Source organism: Medicago sativa, chromosome 6, assembly GCF_051527215.1.
Source record: "Medicago sativa cultivar Bolivia chromosome 6, Bolivia_mono, whole genome shotgun sequence".
NCBI classification, from domain to species: domain Eukaryota; kingdom Viridiplantae; phylum Streptophyta; class Magnoliopsida; order Fabales; family Fabaceae; genus Medicago; species Medicago sativa.
This window is the reverse complement of record NC_140754.1, coordinates 10,542,233-10,564,342: the sequence shown is the minus strand read 5'-3', so window position 1 is coordinate 10,564,342 and position 22,110 is coordinate 10,542,233. Positions and strand designations below refer to the sequence as shown.

The 22,110-nt window shown below is 32.8% G+C and overlaps 2 protein-coding genes and 1 pseudogene across 3 annotated transcripts; all 3 read right to left on the bottom strand.

The window, feature by feature from the left end:
- Positions 1-1,344: 1,344 nt before the first annotated feature.
- Positions 1,345-7,247, bottom strand: LOC146912747 (disease resistance protein RUN1-like). The gene is made up of 6 exons (XM_085722239.1): positions 7,150-7,247; positions 6,457-7,039; positions 4,692-5,802; positions 4,265-4,540; positions 3,019-3,849; positions 1,345-2,035 (listed from the first exon to the last, which is right to left on the bottom strand). Exons 1-6 carry the CDS (start codon positions 7,178-7,180, stop codon positions 1,496-1,498), a joined length of 3,372 nt encoding a protein of 1,123 aa, XP_085578365.1. The 5' UTR covers positions 7,181-7,247; the 3' UTR covers positions 1,345-1,495.
- An 836-nt stretch (positions 7,248-8,083) lies between these two features.
- LOC146912746 (disease resistance protein Roq1-like) lies at positions 8,084-13,404 on the bottom strand (annotated as a pseudogene). The gene is made up of 4 exons (XR_015016876.1): positions 11,856-13,404; positions 11,348-11,623; positions 10,022-10,856; positions 8,084-9,635 (listed from the first exon to the last, which is right to left on the bottom strand). The product of XR_015016876.1 is annotated as a disease resistance protein Roq1-like (transcript).
- Positions 13,405-16,470: 3,066 nt separating this feature from the next.
- On the bottom strand, positions 16,471-21,616 carry LOC146912745 (disease resistance protein RPV1-like). Its single transcript, XM_085722235.1, has 6 exons — positions 21,437-21,616; positions 20,645-21,155; positions 19,286-20,393; positions 18,730-19,005; positions 17,577-18,404; positions 16,471-17,183 (listed from the first exon to the last, which is right to left on the bottom strand). Exons 1-6 carry the CDS (start codon positions 21,495-21,497, stop codon positions 16,644-16,646), a joined length of 3,324 nt encoding a protein of 1,107 aa, XP_085578361.1. The 5' UTR covers positions 21,498-21,616; the 3' UTR covers positions 16,471-16,643.
- Between the last annotated feature and the right edge of the window lie 494 nt (positions 21,617-22,110).

Sequence of the window (22,110 nt, the reverse complement as noted above, 5' to 3'; positions counted from 1 at the left end):
CATTATTTTTCATTATACCAGATTTTTTTATTAAATTTTCCATAATTATTTTTGTTTTTTAAGTTTTTTTAATCATTTTTATTAATTTTTCCGTTCTTTTTTTTATCTTTTCATTATTTTTCATTTTTCCAGAATTTTTTTAATTTTTAAAAAAAAAATCATAAATGCCACGTGTACCCCATAAAAAAAATAAAAAAATAATTATACAGTCAGCGCGCCACGTCATCCGACAAAGGCGACGCAGCATGCTACATCAGCAAAAATGTACACTCAGCTGGGCTAGGGGGGTTTTCCAAAACAAAAAAATTTTACAAGGACCGAATCCAATTTTTTTTTTGCAGGGGGCAAAACCAAAAGTGATCTATATTACAGAGAGGTAAAGGCCTATTAACCCATTTTTTAATGTCCTTAATTTAATAGGTTACATGGTCATTTGCAATACAAGATTCTTAAAAATCGATAACAAACTTATTTAAAAAAAAAAAGGGTTATAGTAGATTAGTAGATAGAGGAGCAATTTGTTTTTGTGTCACAAAAAAGTGGAACAATTAGATACTCCATCCGGTCCTATTTATAAGAAAAATTTGACTTTTTAGATTCATTGAGTAATTGATGTATATTGTCTAGAATGTAAACCAAATACATTATTTATGCAATGAATCAAAAAAGTTAAATGTTTCTTATAAATAGGACCGGAGGGAGTATTATTTTATACAGAAATCAATGATTTTGACATTTTGAATTCTTTTAGAAAAACACCACTAATTTGATATTTTGAATATAATCACGTGTTTTCAAAATTTTATCATATCAACTTTCTCATATTGATATATAAAAATTTGCTTTCGCAGATATAAACAAATAAAATTCACAACATACGCGGTGCTAGTAATTTATGAATTTTAATTTGCATATAAAAGAAAAAATACTTATTAGAAACGTTACACTAGTGTTGATCATTTTCATTTAATATATTTAAATATTTCACATTAATACTAATATAATTATTTGTTTTATATCATTATCGCGATGGTATGAGACTCGTGTGCGTCACACTGATCTTTTACTAGTTAATTACTAAATACATTGGCGATAGTAATGGTATTCATACTTGTAGATATCAATAGATATTTGTACTTATTTGTAAATTAATTAAATTAAAAAAAATATTATATTAGTTAAATACAAATGTTTATTTTTTTATTTGAGGGAAATACAAATGTATTAATTAAAATTTTCCTTAAAAAGAAAAAAACAAATGTATTCATTTTGTTTTTTATTAGAGATTTTTATTTTTTTTGAAGGAATTAGAGAATATTATGTTGGGACGAAAGTAAGAAACCCTTTATTGTTTGTTTGCTATGAAGGAAAATCAACTTTTACTTTATCACCTGAGAATCCAAAGTCAGTAATACAATTAGAATCGCCTAACAAAACGTAGATATTCTGGAAAATTGATTTTTACCCAACTATTGTTTTGCCATTTTTCATTGATTTATTCCACTCGATTTTTCTTCTTTCTGTTCTGATTGAAATCATCAGCAGGCTCCTGTCGAGTAGAGATCCTCTTGCCCATGCATTCATTTTCATCACCACTACTAGCAATGACATTCAAATCTGGTAAATGATATACCTCCCATTTTTTCCCAATCGGTTTATCATATACAAGATAAACGGATGTCTTCTTCACAATAAAATTGTTCTCAAAAACAATGACGACCTCCACTTTGTTTCCAGGATCCATACTTGATACTACTCTCTGCCCTTCCTCTTCTTCAAAGGAGACTAATGCCTCTCTCTTGTAGAGCTGAATAGTGGCCTTTGTATAATTTTTCACTAATACGTTTTTAAGGCCATCCGTTGTTATGTTATCCGGGGTTAAAGAATAGACAATGCACATCATCATCTTCAACCTACGCCCTTTCACTTGAGGGACTTCAAAAGTTACGGAAGAACCTTTTGAACTAAAGGTTAGCCAGTTTGGATAACTATCACCAGGGAGGAAACAACCACAAGTCCCATTGACATCCATATTCTGTGAAAGTAAAAAGATAGACTCAAAATTTAATTGACAAGTATATTATTATCACCTTATCATTTATCTAACAAATAAAAATATAATTTTTCTCATATGGTAATTAATCATATTTTGCATGCTAAATATTTTTTAAGTTACGCCGAAATATTTGCTTGGATGCATAAAACAGACTGTATGTACCAAAGATACATACCAAGCAAAATAACAGCAGTGAGGGAAGATAACAATAGTGATAAAAACAACGTAGTTTTACAACGTTTTTTTTCTTCATAAAAACAAGGTGACGGTTAGAATGATCCAATTGCTAGACTTCGCCACCATGGTCCAATCACTTTTAGCATTTAATTTAACAATTAAATCGTTTTTTTTTTAAAGAAACAATTAAAATGTTTAAAGACTGTGATGCGCAAGAATGACAACAGGGCCGGACCAATACATTTGCGGGCCTAAAGCAAGTTTTATATTGAGATTTTTAAATGTGTCGAGGGAGACTTACATAAAAATTAAGAATCTTTTCATATGTTTTCTCGATTGAAAGTAATTTAATTCAAGGTTAGTACATAAATGTGAGTATCTCTCTAATTTTAGTTCTTCATGTTGTGACAGTTTAACCTATTCGGCTAGACTTAACTCCATTAGTGCATAGACTTTTATAAAAATAAAATTACTTTTATTACTAATATACGTTGAAAATGATTGTTAAATGTTAATATTTAGACATTTTGTACAAATAGTTGGACCTTAAAATAGAAAATTAATATAAAATTCTGACTCAAATATAAGTTACATTTTTACTTTTGAAAACTTATACCACATGCAGTGTACGTAATTCTGAAGATAAAAGGAATTTAAGTTACGATTAACCAGCTAAAAAGCTAGCCTTTCAGGTTGAACTTGCAACATATTCAAATGTATGAGGCGGCAATACACACAGGAAAACATAGAAAGTCGAGACGGGGGGGGGGGGGGGTATGTCAAACCTGTAGAATCTTCTCTTTCAGAATATTGGTTATTTGGCAGTTAATTCCCATTTTAATTAAAAGAGACTTGAATGAATGTTTTGATCCTGAAACATGCACTTCACCGCAGCATTGAATTAATGTGGATGCAGTAATATTTGGTACTTGTGATGTAGTTGCTGTTGATTCCAATTCCTTAGAAAGTGTAGCATATAAAGCATCCAAAATTGTTTTTGCATCTAGAGACAGTTGATCTTGGGAGGTGCAATCCACCCAAAGACTTCGAAGCCCTGGAAGGTGATTAGCAAAAGAAGATAGTTCATGGGAACTACAGCTTGGTACATCTAAAGGAACAAGAGATGACATGATATTAGATGTTTGAAATAGGGGTGGGAGATTATTTGTTGGTGACATCCAAGACTGAATGATACATGGAAACACATCACGTGAAAATCCTTCATAGCCGCACAAAGAGATGTATCCAATGCTTTTTGACCTAACTACTGAAAAGGGTACTCTTTTTATTGCAGTGTTATTTGCAAGCAGAGTAGTTAAAGAATCCATTTGTTCAAAGTCTTCTTCCAATATGTCAATCATTAAACATCCTGAAAGAATGAGAGTTTTCAGAGATTTCAACTTATAGATGCTTCTTGGAAGGCTACGAAGGCTAACACAATCTTCCAAATCTATTAGAAGAATTTCACTGAGATATCCAATGCTAGGAGAAACTTCAGACAACATTGGACAATCTTTGAGTACCAGTTTTTCAAGATTAGGCAAGTATGAAAAGTCAGGAGTGTGTGACAGACAATGAGAATGACTAAGATTTAGAATTTTCAGCTTTTCCATCATCTGCAGGAACAAACATGTCAAAGGGAAACTTAAGGAAGACACATTGAAAAATAAATGGCAGCAATAACAATGTCTCACTAACCTTGAAAGTGAAAAGTAAAACTTTTAAAATAATGCAGCGTCATTTACTCAAATACCAATATTTAAATTATTTTACATTTGTTATTCAATGATTCTCTTTCAAGGCTAAATTGACAAACACTAAATATATCATAACAAAAGAACATTATGCTATTTTTTTGTTTGGTGAATAAAGAACAATAGCCTTAACCCATGAGTATTTAGAAAAGTTTCACCGAAGTACTTATAAGATTTGAGAAATTGGTAGCAATAAAAATGAAATATTAAAGTAACATTCCAGTTTGAAAAGTGATAACAAGTCATGACTTGAAAGAACAAATAGCAAAATTAATACCTGGTCATCTTTCCACATAAGTTTAACATTGCTATTCTCTAACTCGATGGAAACTAATTTTTCTCTATAAAAGTTTGTAGGTATATGTGTTGAAGAAAATCCATTCCAAGACAACCATCTCAGACTTCTCGAAAGATATTCAAAATCTCCATCAAGTTTTACCCCAGCAAGTTGAAGCAATCTGAGGCTCTTCATCTTCTTGAATGCTTTAGTACTAAAACATTTTTCATTGGCTCTTGGCAACTTCAAAGACAGCCCCTTGATAGTTTTTGTTCCCTTAAAAACAAAAAGAAAAACATGCAAAGCTTAAAGAAACAAGGCAGATAAACTTGTATTAAATCCTGTCATTAGTTACTAGCTAAAGGCGAGGAAATACCAAATCGATTGACAACCAAAATAATTTTCAAAGTTAAGCAGAAGTTCTTACAGTTCCTTCAGATAATACATGAAGCACATCCTCATGACACCACAACCTGCAACGCTCCTCAAGATCCTCAGGTGATTTCTCACGAATGATTTCTCTTCCCATGTCTCGCAACAAATCATGCATTCCAAGTTTGTTCTTATCATCAATAGTTACAAGGCTTCGCTCAACAAGTATACTTATTCCAATTTCAGCAAAAAGTCCACATCCATCTAATATAAGTGTAACATCATTTCGGTCCATCCCAATAAAGAAACAAGCTATGTCAAGAAATATTTCTTTCTCTGTTGCATCATTTAAGGCATCATAGCTTATTTTTAACTTCTTTTGTACTTGATCATTTGGAATTTTTTTTAGTTTCTCCAATACACACAACCACTCGGTTACTCTCCTCTCAAACAAATATGACCCAAGGACTTCCAAAGCTAAAGGCAATCCCCCAGAATACTCAATAACTTTTCTAGAAATTCCAGCAAAATCTTTTAGAGGAGTTGCTTGCTTGAATGCATGCCAACTAAATAGCTCAACTGATTCGTCTTCATTCATGTGTTTCATTTGGAAAACCTTGTCAACTCTATTCCCACTGAGTATATGTCTATCTCTGGTTGTGATGATTATTCTACTTCGTGAACCAAACCATTTACGACTTCCACACAAAGCATTCAGTTGGTCCAATGAATTCACATCATCAAGTACGATTAGCACTCTTTTATGGCAGAGTCTATCCTTTAATATATTTTTTCCCGACTCAATGTTTTGTATCTTAGTTTTCATTTCTTTGTTAATATCAAAGAGAAGTTGTTCTTGTAATTCCACTTGTCCAACATTTTGCTCCCAAACTTCCCTGATATTTGCAAGGAAGCTCCTACCTTCAAAATTGCGGCCAATTTTGTTGTAAATGGCTTTCGCAATTGTTGTTTTGCCAACGCCTCCCATACCCCACATCCCTAGTAGTAGAACATCATCTGATTGTTCAATATCTTGGTCTAGCCATTGAATCATATCTTCCACACGAGACTCAACTCCCACTGGATTATTAGCAATAAACAAATCTGTTTTGTCAAGCAAACGTATCACGTTTTCAACAATGTGATTTATAGCCTCACTTTCATTCCTACAAAAGGTAAACAAAAATATAGGTGATATTTCAGTAAGAAAACTATAGGTGGATGTGAATGTGTGAGCTGAAGTGCTTATTAAAATTGCAATGTGTCTGACAACGTTGTTCGATAGCATTGGTCAAACAAAGCTATATACTCTTAATATAAAATGAATTAAACACTACGAAGAAAAATTAATTATTTCTATTAGCATTCGACTTCCTATATAATATGAAAATCCCAACTGTTATTTTGGAGACAACATTAGGTTATTGTGAATTTCACTAAAATTCTTGTATGTCGATCTCAAGACGTGGAGAAACAGAATGTTAGGGCTTGTTTGTTTGTGTTTTATATTTTTTTTAGTTCAGACAAAAACTGGATTTTAAAACAAGTATTATCGGTTTTTATTTTTTTAGTTTTTGAAACAGCAAAATAAGATACAATATTTTTTTTGTGTCAACCTTTCGGTTCTTAAAGAAAAGGAGCCCTGGCCAAGAATTGATCCACCCATGAATCAAACTCTGAACAATTCACCTTTTGATGAAGCTCATTAACCATTTGATCTCAATTGTTTGGTTAAAATAAGATACGTTTTGGGAATTGACAAGTTTTTTAAAAACTAATAATAAAATTTCAAAGCAATAATAAGTGTGGAATAAAGTTACCTGGAATTGAAGACTATGAACCCTGCAAGGCCAGCGGCCTCACGAAGTGCTGCTCTCCATCTCGGCTCTATAATCTCACGAACAGAGTTTCCCCAATCAGTCATAAATTTCGAATTTCCATGAATGCACTTTGCCCAATCAAACTTCAAATTTGAATTCGACGACTCTTCTACCTCCTTAGACATTTTATTCAAAAGATTTAGAAAAGCATCTCCAAAAGCACCTTTTTGATGACGAACTTCAGACGGATCAACATCAAAGAACACAGGCAAAACCACTTGCCCTATAGTTCTGTGACATTTCATTATTTTATCCAACTCATTCAAACACCATCGCGAATCTGCATAATTTTTTGAGAAAACAATAATAGAAATTCTAGACTGTTCGATTGCTTCATGTAAGGATGCTGAAATTCGATCTCCTCTTTGAAGCGAATCATCGTCCCTAAAAACGGTTATTCCAACACTTTGAAGTGAAGCATAGAGATGTGAAGTGAATGAAGCGCGAGTATCTTCCCCTCTGAAACTTAAGAACACTTCTTTATATATTTTTTTACTCAACTGAGATGATGTTTCCGACAAATCTATCATAATCAATTGAAAATGAAGAATTAATTCATGTAGCACAGTAAAAATAATTTGGATAACTTGAAAAAATAATAATGATAAGAGATTTTGAGTAATATATGTTTACCTGTAAATTGTGGGAAATAAGAGGAAGACATGGATGAGATGAAAATGAATTAATTGTTGTTAGGCAGTGGTGTGCTGTCTGAATGGATGAAGCTGAATGAATGAATTAATTATTAGTGAGAGTGGGTGTAGGGCGGGGACCCTATTTGATTAATTATGGACCATTCTATCCCGTTGACCGATTTTTTTATTCCCAGTCATTGATATATATATATATATATCCTACGCTTCTAATGCCTTGTTCAGACACATCCAATCATAGTGATCTAATCATTTTATAGAGTAAAAAAAAAATCAATATTGTTTAATTTTTATATTCACATGCCTAACAAATCATGAGCTAGGGGTTAAAACTTAAAATACCAATGATTGATTTTTACTGATGCAGATTCACAAGGTGTAGACTCAACAGTTCAACAATGAGTAGAATAGATAGATTCTTTATATTGAAACAATGGTGTAAGTGTAACACTTGGTCTTTGTGTTCACATTGGTGTATAGAGAAATAATTATATGATCATTGCACAGTCATGCTATGCGAAAATATGATTAATTGAGGCATAACGTCCTTTCGGATGCTTTAATGTTGGAGTTAAATAGGAGGATATCATTGTTTTGTTCGGGAACAATGGATAGGTTGAAGGTTGTTCAGGAATAATTATATGATCACACATGTTGAGAGCAATGCACATAAATCACTGCAAGAATCTTGGAGAGAGAACTAACGAGACTAAATCATTAGAGAAGTGACTATATCAATTATAGACATAGCAACTTAGCCTCTGCAAAAAAAACGAATGCCCATAAAAAGAATGTGTGCCATAAAAAAAACAAATGGATCCTTCTGATTCAGAAAACAAAAAGCAATTTATTTTTAACCTAGCAAAGATTCACTATGATGTGAGTGAGCCTTGTGCTGGGAGAACTGTAAAATATTGAAAAGAATTACACTTGTCATATCAAGGTTTAGAAAAAAATTTCGTCCATGATTTTACAATGATGTAACCGACAAATACAAATTTTATGAAACAATGGAATTTGTAAAGCCTAACAAAAGAAAAGTGAAGCAAAGGGACAAAATAAGTAACAGGTCCAACATTGACATCAAACAACATACTAGAAACTTCACTAGGAGATTAGGTGAATGTCTTCGATAACCAATTTGTGCGCATATTGAATGACTTATCTAGAACCATGACTGATTTCCACCATTTCCCTTTAACAGTTAGGATAATAGCTTCAAAATCAAGCTCAATGGCATCTTGACATGCCCGAGAACCCAATGCATCAGAAACCAGATCAGTAGTAGCTACCAATCTACGCATAAAACATGTAATCCAAAGTTCAAAACTTTATTTGATCGGTCCAACACAACTAGCAGCACCGATACTTACCCAACCATTCTCTTACTGTCTTCCATCTACTCTTGAGAATTTTCTTCTTTTTGTTATGTTTTAAATCATCCACAGGAGCCACTTGAGGAGAGACCTTTCTAACAAAACTTTCCTTTTCTCCATCACTACAAACAATTGGTTCATTCTTATCTTGTGCATTAGAAGAGACCTCTCTTGCAAAGCATTCATTTTCATCACCACTACTAACAATAACGTTCTTGTCAGGTGCATTAGAAGAGACCTTTCTGACAAAGCCTTCATTTTCTTCGCCACTACAAACAATTAGTTCATTCTTATCTTGTGCATGAGAAGAGGCCTCACTTATAAAGGATACATTTTCATCACCACTGCTAACAGTAACATTTTTAACATGTCCATCAGAAGAGACCTTACTGACAAAGTATTCATTTTCATCACCACTAGAAACAATTGGTTCATTCTTATTTATTGCATGAGAGACCTTTTTGACCAAGCAATCGTTTTCATCCATGGGCTTACCTTGAGGAGAACCCTTTCTGACCAAGCAATCATTTTCATCACCACTAGAAATAATGGGTTCATTCTTATCTTGTGCATGCGAAGAGGCCTCTCTTATGAAGCATTCATTGACTTCACCACTACTAACAATAACATGCGAAGAGACCTTTCTGACAAAGCAATCATTTTCATCACCACTACACAGAACAACATTTTTATCGTTTACATGACACTCCTCAACTTTTTCAGCAATAGGTTCATCATATATCAGATAAAGTGTTATCTTCTTCACAATGAAACGGTACTCAAAAACAAAAGCAACCTCAACTTTGTTTCCAGGTTCTAGACTTGATACAACTCTTTGCCCTACCTCATCTTCAAAGGCAGCTATTGCCCCTCTCTTGTAGAGCTGAATGGTGGCCTTTGTGTAATTTTTCACCAACAAGGCTGTAAGGCCATCTGATGTTATGTTATCCGGGGCTGACGAATAGACAATGCATGTCATTATTGTCTTCAAGTTACGCCCTTTCCCTCGAGGGACTACAAAAGTTATAGAAGAACCTTCAGATTTATAGGTTAACCAATTTGGATAACCCAGAAGCAAACAACCACCACTCTCATTCATGTTATGCAAAAGTGAAAACAGAGTAAATGTTTTTCTGAACAATATATTAATTTCACTCATAAGATAATTAATCATATTTCTATTGTTAAATTTTTTTAATATATATATGCAATGCAGAAAAAATGCCTGGGTTCTTAAAACAGTTTGTCAGTCCAGATTAAAGCACCATACAACCATAATAAAAGTGAGGCTTTCTTGATTACAAAGTGTACTACTCAAATCATTTTAAAATATGTTTAGAATTCTGCTATTTTTTCTCCAAATTTAACACCCTATAGCAAGAACAAATTCAAATGTAATAATATAACAAATAATTAAACTACCAACATAATGAGGTTGTGAATACATACAATGTAGAGAGAGAAAGACGAATAAACCTGTAAAATGTTTTCTTTCAGATTATTGGTGACTTGCCAATTCATTCCCATTTGTATTAGAACGGACTTCACGGAATCTTTTGAGCCCGAAACATGCAATTGACTGCAGCATTGAATTAATGCAGATGTTTTCATTTTTGATACATGTGAAGTAGCTGAAGTCAATGCCAAATCCCTCGAAAGTGTGGCATAAAAAGCATACAAAATGATTTTTGCATCTTTAGAAAGTTGAAGTTCTGAGCCAAACTTTACCCATAGGCTTCGAAGCCATGGCAGGCGGTTTAAAATAAACGACAGTTCTTGGGAACAACCATGTGATATATCTAAAGAAACAATTAATGAGATGGCAACAGATGTTTGATAGAGGGATGACAGAGCACTTGTTGGTGACATCCAAGACCAAATGATAGATGGATATACATTGTGCGAGACTCCTTCATAGCCACACAAAGAAATGTACCCAATAGTTTTTGACCTTACTATTGAAAAGGGCACTCTTGTTATTGCAGTGTTATCTGCAAGCAGAGTGGTTAAAGATTTCATTTGTTCCAAGTCGTCTTCCAACTTATCAATCATTAAACACCCAGAAAGAATGAGACTTTTTAGAGATTTTAATTTGTAGATGCTTCTTGGGAGGCTACGAAGGCGAACGCAGTCTTGCAAATTTATTAGAACAACTTTATTTTTTGAGATGTCCAATGTTAGGAGAAACATCAGACAACCTTGGACAATCTGGGAGTAATAGCTTTTCAAGATTAGGCATTTTTGAAAAGTCAGGGGTTTGTGTCAGATAATGACAGTGACTAAGGTTAAGAATTTTAAGCTTCTCCATCCTCTGCAAGAGCATAAACATAAAAGAGAAGACTTAGGAGGAAACATCAAAAAATAAACTGATGCAACTACAATGTATGACTAACCTTAAAAGTTCGAAAGTAAGATATTTACATTAAATCAAATCAAAGTGTATCTTTTTCTAATACCAACAATTTACATTGGTTTAGTATTACTTTCTTTATAAAACTTCAAAACAAGGATTCAATTTCTTAAATAATTTCATATAAATTATTAAAAGCCATGTCTGAAAATTTTGCTGATAGTTCAAAATTTAAATTGATACTTCCTACATCCCTATTTATAAGCTTCTTTTGTGTGTAGTGCAAAATTTCTTTAACTATCATCCAATTATCTTTTGCTAAAGTACAAATATCATTACCACTTGGTAAATATACAATTTTTTTTAATGATGGCTAACATATCTTCTACTGTTCAGAATATGAAAAGTGAAAATAACTCAACAAGCAAACAAACTATAATCAAAATTAATACCTGGGTCTCCTTCCACACAACTTTGACATTGCTGTTTACCAACTCAATAGAAACTAAGTTTCCTTGATAAAAGTTTGTAGGTATACATGTTAAAGGAAATCTATTCCAAGAAAGCCATCTCAGATTTCTTGAAAGATATTCAAAATCCCCATCAAGTTGTACTCCAGAAAGTTGAAGCAATTTAAGTTTCTTCATCTTCTTAAATGCTTTAGTCCTATAACATTTTGCATTATCTCTTGCCAACATTAAAGCCAATCCTTCAACAGCTTTTGTTCCCTAAGAAATAGATCCGACTAGAAATTAAAACATGCACACCTTATAGATTTATAGAAAAACGTCAGGAAACATGTTTTAAGCACATAATGGTACAAAACCAATTTTTTCAAGTTCTTGTGATAATCAGAAAAAACAAGTAAATGTCAATCTTTGACTCATGTATGTTCAAAAAATTCTTTAAGCAATAGATATTTTAAATTAACAATAAAATAAAGATATATGAAGTTCTTACAGTTTCTCCTGTTAATACACCATCAACATCCTCATGAAACCATAACCTGCTACGATCCTCGGGTTCCTTTCGTGGTTTATAACAAATGATTTCTCTTCCCATATCCCGCAACAAATCATGCATTCCAAGCTTGTTTTCGTCATCAATAGTTACTAGGCTTCTCTCAACAAGGACACTTATTCCATTTTCGGCAAAAAATCCGCAGCCATTTAATATATGTATAACATCATTTCGGTCCATGCCAATAAAGAAACATGCTATGTCAAGGAATATAGCTTTCTGGTAATCATCGTCTAAACCATCATAGCTTATTTTTAACTTATTCAGTACTTTTTCATTAGGAATTCTTTTAAGTTTCTTCAATGTAAACTGCCAATATGTTACCTCCCTCTCAAACAAACAGCGCCCAAGAATTTCTAGAGCTAGCGGAAGCCCTCCAGAATACTTAACGATATTTTTTATCATTCCTACAAATTCTTCTCTAGGACTCACTTGCAAGAATGCATGCCATTCAAAAAGCTCAACTGATTCACTTTCATTCATTTCTTTATTTAAATATACTTTGTCAACTCTACTCCCTCCAAGTATATTCATATCTCTGGTTGTGATAATTATTCTACTCCCTTTACCAAACCAATCACGATTTCCACATAGAGCATCCAGCTGCTCCAACTCATCCACATCGTCAAGTACAATAAGTACTCTATTATGACAAAGCCTATCCTTTAATATAATCTTTCCTGAATCAATACTTTTTATCTTGGTAGTCGTTCCTCTGAAGATATCAGATATAAGTTGTTCTTGTAAATCTACTTGACCAGTCGGGTGCTGCCAAACTTCCCTAACTTTTGCAAGGAAACTTCTGCCTTCAAAATTGCGGCCGATTTCATTAAAAATGGCTTTTGCAATGGTTGTTTTGCCGATTCCTCCCATACCCCACATACCAATTAGTAGCACATCATTTGATTGTTGGATGTTTAGCAATCCAATAACATCTTGCACTCGAGAATTAACTCCCACAGGTTTATCAGCAACGAACAAGTCTTTCTTGTCAAGCAAATGAGTAACTTTTTCAGCAATACCATTGATGGCATTATTTTCATCGCTGTTAAAATGAACCAACAAAAAGGTGCTTATACAGATGTCCACATACATGCATGCATATAGGAATATCATATGCACTAGTATATTCTATTGATGTTTATATAGAACATACATATGCATATGTACATGAACATGAACCAAATAAAATGTTTTACAATGACAGATAATGGACTAAAGAAAAAGGTAAACATACATACAAAATTAAAATCGAACAGATGGGTAATCGATAGCATAACTTCTTTATTAATCTGCAAATTTTTAAAAATGTTTGTAGTAACAGGTGTCGCTTCTACATGCGCCAAGTTATCATGCTTTGAATCTCCAGGTAACTTTCTTCTAAACCAGAATCCTACTCCAACCCTTAATAGGTAAATAATATTTTTAAAATTTCTATTATGTTTTTGAATTTAATAAGTTGTTTGTTAGATTTGATTAGTTACATCATATTTTTGTTTGTTACAAAGATCATATTAATAATTAAATATTATTTTTAAATTTCAAAAAATTTGAAAATTAACTGGTTTTTTCATTCACATAATTTATTTTAAATTTATAATTTAATTTTACATTTTGATTAATGAGTTGAAATATAACTTTGTGTTTATAATTTTTATTAATATAATTAATTTAAATTTGGAAAAGTAGATTTAAATGAAGATTATGTTATTTATATAAATTGCATGATAATGAATATAAATTAATTATGAATTTTAATACACATATACTAAAGTTAATTTCATTTAATTTTACTATATCATAAATTAAATATTTCAAATTTTCTATATCAATGATTTTCGAATTTAATCAATTTAAAGATGTTGTTCTTTTGTTGCAATTTCTGCATCTAATCAAAGCTTTATTGCCATCCATGTTGCATGATATTTTATCAATGGCAATGCATTCTTCGACAATTGTCTTAATCGATCCTTTGTTGCATCACACAATGCGATGAATGGTGATATCGTGGTGGAAGTTTTTGTTGTGACTGGTTTGACCGAGAAGAATGAAGATAAGGTGGTTATAGGTGTATCGGATTATCAGGCAAAACAAGCCTTGAAGAACACTGTCTTTGAATCAATTACCTACACCCTACTTCAAGGGTGATACAATTTCAATTAAAATTTGGAATCTGAATATGTTATTTGGATTGGCGTACAGTTGCAAGACTTTGTTTTTATGGAAGTATGATGTTGTAGAAAGGAGATACCCCATCCCACTTTGAAAGACTTGCATGACAAATTAAATAATCTTTGGAAGGTGCTTGAGAAGAGGTTTTTTGTTTTAAATATTTTTATCCATTGAAGATTTATGTAGGGTTTTTGCTGTGTTCGAATCTTGCACCGCAAATACTTTGCTGTTTTCTTGGTGGCTGGATTCAATCTGACACAATCAGGAACACTAATGTTCAATTCATAATTAAATGTTATTGTTATTGATTATAATATGGTAAAATACCTCTCGCTGTCTTTAAGTTAAATGTTTATAACAAATTAGTCTTTATAAACAAAATTACAACGACTCGGGTGAAAACAATACAATATGTTCCTCAAACCATTGGAAAACATCCTATTTTCCTAAATCATGCATCTCCAAAGGTGTTTTGTAGTGATGAATCATGTAAATCGACAAATCAAGACATCACATGAAGGATCAAGGATATGAAGCATTAAGACCAATCGTTCTAAGAAGGTTCTTGAAGACAATACAAGATGATGAAAATTCATTTCAAATTCCTAGGAGTTTCCAAACAAAAGAACGATAAAAAACGCAAGAATTCGCACAGGAGGGGCTGCCTCATGTGCACCTGCACACTCTCGATGTGCCCCTGCGCATGGGTGGGACAACCTTGGCTGTTGTCAATGCGAACATGTGCCTCTCTCATCCGCACATGCGCATCCCTGCGAGCAAAAATTGCCCTTTGCTTGGTTTTCAAGCTAGGTTCAGTGGAAAAAACCCAGTTTTCTTCTCTTAAACCCTAAGTGATTATATTCTATAAACAGAGACCCTTGCACACGCTTTTATTCATTTATAAAGCTCACGGTTCAAGTCAAGGTTCAAGCATCAAAGTACCAAGGCAGAGGATCTTCATCCTCTTCTTGTTCTCTCTCTAGGGTAAGTTTTTCTAATGTTTTGTAATGATGTATGTTGTTATGTGCAACTAAACCTCTTTGATTAAGGTTCCAAGATGAACCCCTTATTTGTTTGATTCAATTAAAAAAAATTCATTCAGTTATGTGTTTCTTGTGTCGGATTTAATTTGTACTTGTCTGTTCTTAATGCTTTTTCAATTGAGAATCCATATCGGTAATCTTTAAAATTGATTTGTGGTAGATTAGTAGAATCGACAACCCGAAATTCTTTTTCCGTTCTTGGCAGTACTAATTGCTTATTTCTTAATCATTGTTAATAAAATTTCTTTTTCAGTATCTGAAGTGGTTTCATAGTTCATACATGTTTTTATTAATTTTTATTCTATTTAACTGTCTCAAGATATAAATTTTAGACTGACTTCAACTTCCAGACTCTGTTTTGATTTGATCTCAAATTTTTAGACTCAAATCAATTTTTTAATTGAAAGTAAACAATAACATTCATTAATAGCTGGCACAAATCAGTGCAGTTTTCACTCATCATCAGTACACAAAAAAAAAAAAATCACTAATTTTGTGTTGTCTGAAAGCCCCTTTCGGACAATTTATATTGCCCAAAAGCGTACTTCCGAATGCACATGGTTTCTTTTAGTAGCGAGGGCGAGGAAAAAAATAGTGTCAGCTTAAAATTGTCTATATTCCCATTTCTTTTAGGCTTAAAGAAATTAAGCTCATTTGTCACTAGGAGAAAAATGAGAAATACTCGGTCTAGCTGCTTACAACATTTTTGGAATATAAAGTTGGTTGGGTAGATGAAGTTGGAGATTTAAAGAGTCGAGGGAGGTTTGATCTTCAACCTTAACACAATACTAACAATGATAACGTTTGTCATTACAATCAACTGCTTACCACATCAAATGACAAAAACTTGTGGAGAGAAATTCGCCAAAAACTTGCCTAACAAAGTTGGTTAAAAATAAATGTTGTCGCAAGATGTTTAAGCAAATGAAATGAGCTTTGAGAAAGATAATTATTGAGTCTGAGAATGAGGTTGGGGTAAAATTCACAAATCAGAGTTTCTACTTTGCAGCCATATATCCCATCATTCAGGATTACATAGGTTTGCTATGTATATGGTTGAAAACAGTTCTGCCCAAACTGTTAAAAGACATTTAAATGTTATAACTCATAGTATGGTTAGACTTAGAATAGCACTGTTAGGGACCAAAATAAATGTTTACTCGAAAATAAAGTTACGCAGGTTGTTATAGCAAAGGAAATGAGCTTCAGCAAGATAACTATGTTGCCGAGCTTGTGGAAAGATGCTCACTGCTCAAATCAGAGTTTCTTCTTCGCAGCTATATAAGTTAAAAGACAACAGAAGCTTGCTTAACATTTAAATGCTATAACTATCTAGTCCATTTTGTTAAAAGACATTTAAATGGTACATGACATGGAAGAATTGTAACAGAACAAATTAGAATCTTTCACCACTCTGTATACAAAAGTTCACCATGGTTACAGTCTAGAAACTTCCGTCAAAAATGGAAAACAATTGATTTGCTTGGTCATTGTTTTACGATCTTTCATAGATTCATTCCACTCGGCTTTTCTTCTTTCTGTTCTGATTGAACTCATCAGTGGGCTCATCTTCATTAGAGAATCTCTTGACAGGGCATTCATTTTCATCATCACTACAAGCAATTGCATTCAAATCTGGTATAAGATTCAACTCCGTTGTTTTGGAAACTGGTTCATCATATACGAGATAAACTGTTGTCTTCTTCACAATGAAATCATTCTCGAAAACAAATATGACCTCCACTTTGTTACCAGGTTCTATACTTGATACTACCCTCTGCCCCTCTTCATCTTCAAATGAGACTAATGCCTCACTCTTATAGAGCTGGATGGTGGACTTTGTGTAATTTTTCACTAACACGTTTTTAAGGCCACTAGATGTTACATTATCCAGAGTTGAAGTATAGACAATGCACATGATTGTCTTCAAGTTACGCCCTTCTACTTGAGGAACTTGAAAAGTTACAGAAGAACCTTCAGAACTATAGGTTAACCAATTTGGATAACTATCACCGGGGAGGAAACAACCACTGATCCCATTGACTTCTATATTCTGTGAAAGTAAAGATAGACTCAAAATTTAATTAACAAGTATAGTAAAATAATCTTATCATATGACCGGTTACTAAAATTTTGACATTACACAAAAATATTTGCTGGTATTCATATAACAGACTATCAGTCCAACTTAAAAATTCAATAACAAAATAAATAGTAATGATGATAATGACAAATTTTACCACACTCTAAAATGCGCTCTTTAAATACTTTTAATTTGCAGCAGTTTTGTTCTTTTTTTTTTTCCCATAAAAAAGCGTTCATACAAATGTGAGAGTTCATAAAAAATGTAAATATGTGAAGGATTTCATTTTTTTTTATGTATTTTTATATACACCTATAGTAAATGATTGTATACACTTACAGACATAAAAGAGGGGTGTCAAACCTGTAAAACCATCTCTTTCAGAATATTGGCTACTTGGCAATTCATTCCAATTTGAATTAAAAGAGACTTCAAGGAATGTTTTGATCCTGGAACATGAACATGATTGCAAAGTTGAATTAATGCAGGAGTCATATTCGATTCATCTGATGTGGTTGCAGTTAATTCCAATTCTTTAGAATTTGTAGCATATAAAGTATCCAAAATTATTTTTGAATCAACAGAAAGTTGATCTTCAGAGTTGCAATCCACCCAAAGACTTCGAAGTCTTGGAAGTTGGTTTGAAAAAGATGATAGTTCAATGGAACTACTGCTTGGTACATCAAAAGAAACAAGAGATGACAAGGCAGCAGATGTTTGAAATGGAGATCGGAGATTATTTGTTGGTGACATCCAAGACCAAATGATAGATGGAAACACATCACGTGAATATCCTTCATGGCCGCACAAAGAAATGTATCCAATGCTTTTTGACCTTACTACTGAAAAGGGTACTCTTTTTATTGCAGTGTTATTTGCAAGCAAAATGGTTAATGATTCCATTTGTTCTATGTCCTCTTCCAACTCGTCAATCATTATACACCCGGAAAGAATGAGAGTTTTCAAAGATTTCAACTTATAGATGCTTCTTGGAAGGCTACGAAGGCTAACACAATCTTCCAAATCTATAAGAAGAATTTCACGGAGATGTCCAATGCTAGGAGAAACCTCAGACACCATTGGACAATCCTTGAGTACTAACTTTTCAAGATTAGGCAAATTCGAAAAGTCTGGAGTCTGTGTCAGATAATGAGAATGACTGAGATTGAGAGTTTTCAGATTCACCAGCCTCTGCAGAAACAGAAATGTTATTTGAAAAAATTGGGGAAGAAGCTTAAAAATAAATGGAAGCTTAAAAAGTTTTAAAATTTAAATTTAGAAACCCTTTGATTCGTAACAAAAATAACATGCTTCACAACTAGAATATTACTGAAGTTACTTGCAAATTTAGAAAAAACTAACAGAAACAGAGGAAAACTAAGTCAAAAATACCTTATAATAAATTAAAACAGTATTAAAATTTAACCTGAGAAAATTTAAATTTCATGCATAAATAAATATGAAAAGTTAAAACAACTCTTGAAATATGGAAGAAAACTGAAATCAAAATGTATACCTGGGTCTCTTTCCACACAAGGTTGAGATTACTATTTTCTAACTCAATGGAAACCAAATTTCTTTGATAAAAGTTTGTAGGTATGCATCTTAAAGGAAATCCATTCCAACTCAGCCATCTCAGTTTACTTGAAAGACATTCAAAATCTCCACGAAGTTGTACACCAGCAAGTTGAAGCAATCTGAGTTTCTTCATCTTCTCAAAGGCTTTAGTGCTAAAACATTTTGCATCAGCGCTTGGCAATTTCAATGCCAGTCCCTCAACAGCGCTTGTTGCCTGTGAAACATAATGCACCAAAAAATTAAACATGCATAAATCAAAGATACAAGGATGAAAAAAGTAGTGATTAAACCAATTATTTGTTTCTAGAAACCGAGAAGCAGAAGATGATTTAGAACAAAACTATTCTTCAAATCACACATACTAATTTTCAAAGTTACTGCGATAATCAATAAAATAATTTAATGTTAACAACTGAGTCATAAGTGATTGTTTTACTTCCTTAAGCTTTATATATTTCAAATCCGGACTTAAAAAAGGGATATGTAGTTCTTACAGTTTGAGCTGACAATACATCAAGCACATCCTCAGGAAACCACAACCTGCTACGCTCCTCTGGCTCCTTTCTTGGCTTATCACAAATGATTTCTCTTCCCATATCTCGCAGCAAATCATGCATTCCAAGCCTGTTTCTACCATCAACAGTTACAAGGCTTCTGTCAACAAGGACACTTATTCCATTTTCTGGAAAAAGTCCACAGCCATTTAATATTTGTATAACATCATTTCGGTCCATTCCAATAAAAAAACAAGCTATGTCAAGGAATACTGCTTTTTGGAAATCATCATCTAATCCGTCATAGCTTATTTTTAACTTACTTTGCACTTTTTCATTGGGAATTATTTTGAGTTTCTCAAGTACACACTTCCATTCTGTTATTTTCCTACCAAACAGATAACGACCAAGGACCTCTAAAGCTAGTGGAAGTCTCCCACAATACTCAACCACCTTACCTGAAATTTCAGCAAAATCTTTTTTGGGTCTGTTTTTCTTGAATGCATGCCAACTAAAAAGCTCAGTTGATTCTGTTTCGTCCATTTCTTTCATTGTGTATACTTCATCAACTCTACTCTCTCTAAGTATATGCATATCTCTGGTTGTGATGATTATTCTACTACCCCGACCAAACCATTTGTAACTACCACACAAAGCATCCAGTTGCTCCAATTCATTCACATCATCAAGAACAAGAAGTACTTTTTTATGGCGGAGTCTATCCATCAAAATAACTTTTCCAGAATCAATGCTTTGTATCTTGGTTGACATTCCTTTGAAGATATCAAACAAAAGTTGTTCTTGTAAAGACACTTGTCCCATAGTTTGTTCCCAAACAGCCCTAACATTTGCAAGGAAGCTCCTCCCGTCGAAGTTGCTGCCAATTTCATTATAAATGGCTTTTGCAATGGTTGTTTTACCAATGCCTCCCATACCCCACATCCCTAGTATTAAAACATTATTATTTGATCTTTGAATGTTTAGAAGTTGAATCGCATCTCGCACTCGAGATTTTACTCCCACTGGATTATCAGCAACAAACAAGTATGTTTTGTCAAGTAAACACGTAACTTTTTCAACAATATCTTTGACATCCTCATTTTCATCCCTAAAAATAAAAATAAAAATAAAAATATGTATGTGAAGATATACAGATATAAATATAAAGAGTTAAAGCTATGCATTGTGAGTGTAAATTTCAATAGATACTTAAAGTAGTGGATGATGTGGCGTAATTGTGGACTCTCATTTAATGCTAATGCATACAAATTTATGCTAATGTATATGCTTTAAACTCTAATAAATATAACACAATAAAGAATGAAGAATTTCTAAGCATTTATGGAGAACAAAAATTACCTGGAATTTAGAACTACAAACCCTGCAAGGTTAGCTGCCTCCCAAAGCACTCCTCTCCAGCACAATTCATAACCACGATTAAGAAGGTTGTTTGATTTCTTATTCAAAAGACTTTGAAACACTTCTCCAAACATGCCTTTCTGATGACGCACTTCAGAGGGATCTACATCATAGAACACCGGCAAAACCACCTGCCTTTTGGTTCTGCGACACTCCATTATCTTCACCAACTCATCAAGACACCATCGTGATTCCGCATAATTTCTTGAGAAAACAATAACAGCGATTTGAGAATTTTCAATTGCTTTCAGTAGTGATTCAGAAATTTGATCTCCTCTTTGAAGTGAATCACCGTCCCTGAAAACCTTGATTCCAGCATTTTTTAGAGCAGCATAGAGATGTGAAGTGAAGGAAGCCCGAGTATCTTCCCCTCTAAAACTTAAGAATACATCATACTTGAATATTGTTTTCGGTCTAGGCTGCGGCCTTGGTCTCCTCTTTATTCCCTTGTCTGTGTGTTTTACATAGGCTTGGTGTTAATAATATTTCACTGATTCTTGTTAAAAAAAAAAAAACAATATTTTGCTGATTAAAAAAAAAAAAACTTATTGGTGAATACTATAAAACATATTAAAAAATAAATTTTGCTGATTAAAAATTAAAACAATAAATCAAAATCCTCATTGTGAATACTATACAACTTATTTAAATGTTTAGATTAAATACCGCGAAACTTATTTATCACATAAACATTTATAGATCTAATATTTTTTCACCAGAAAAAGAAAATACCTGAACGAGTCTTCCTTGTCTTGCTTGGCACTGCAACGTCGATCATCTCTTGAGCTGACATCAATCTCAAAGCTGAGATCAAATTACTATAAAAAGGAAAGCTGAGGTCAATTTCAGACCAATTATTAAGTGTGAACTTAAAGTCGTTAGGTTTAAGATAAAGAAAAGATGGAGAAGAGAAACTTGTTACTACAATCAACAAACCTTTTACTAAATTCAATGCTCTCTCTCTCTCTCTTGGACTCTCGAGATACACAAGCACAGTCAACTATCCTTTTACCATTATTGAAAAAAATACTACCTCCGTTCCTTTTTAATTGTCACATTTTGACATTTTATACAAACCAAGACAATCAATAAATGTTGCAACTTTTGATACAATAATTTCTATTTTTACTATAATAACCTTATTTATTTAATACTCCCTCCGTTTCAAAATACATGTCCAAGTCAACCACTTCACATATGCCAATACACAATTTTGACCGTTAATATCTTTAATTATCTAAAGTAAAAAATTATAAAAATTTAATATTTTGAAAATATTTTTCGAGACAAATCAAACAATATCTTACATGCTAATATTTGTATTTATATATCAGTTAAAAAGTATGGTCAAAGTAAGTCAAGTGAATAGTGTCAATTGCAAAAATTGGACATGTATTTTGAAACGG

Excerpts from the sequence above, each read along its gene's own strand:
- LOC146912747 (XM_085722239.1), bottom strand. The coding sequence starts at position 7,180 with ATGTCTTCCTCTTATTTCCCACAATTTACAG. Across the intron at positions 3,850-4,264 it reads TTATGTGGAAAGATGACCAG|ATGATGGAAAAGCTGAAAAT; the intron begins GTATTAATTTTG and ends TTGTTCCTGCAG. Across the intron at positions 2,036-3,018 it reads TGAAAGAGAAGATTCTACAG|AATATGGATGTCAATGGGAC; the intron begins GTTTGACATACC and ends TTACTTTCACAG.
- LOC146912745 (XM_085722235.1), bottom strand. The coding sequence starts at position 21,497 with ATGTCAGCTCAAGAGATGATCGACGTTGCAGTGCCAAGCAAGACAAGG. Across the intron at positions 21,156-21,436 it reads GACAAGGAAGACTCGTTCAG|ACAAGGGAATAAAGAGGAGA; the intron begins GTATTTTCTTTT and ends TAAAACACACAG. Across the intron at positions 20,394-20,644 it reads TTTGTAGTTCTAAATTCCAG|GGATGAAAATGAGGATGTCA; the intron begins GTAATTTTTGTT and ends TTTTATTTTTAG.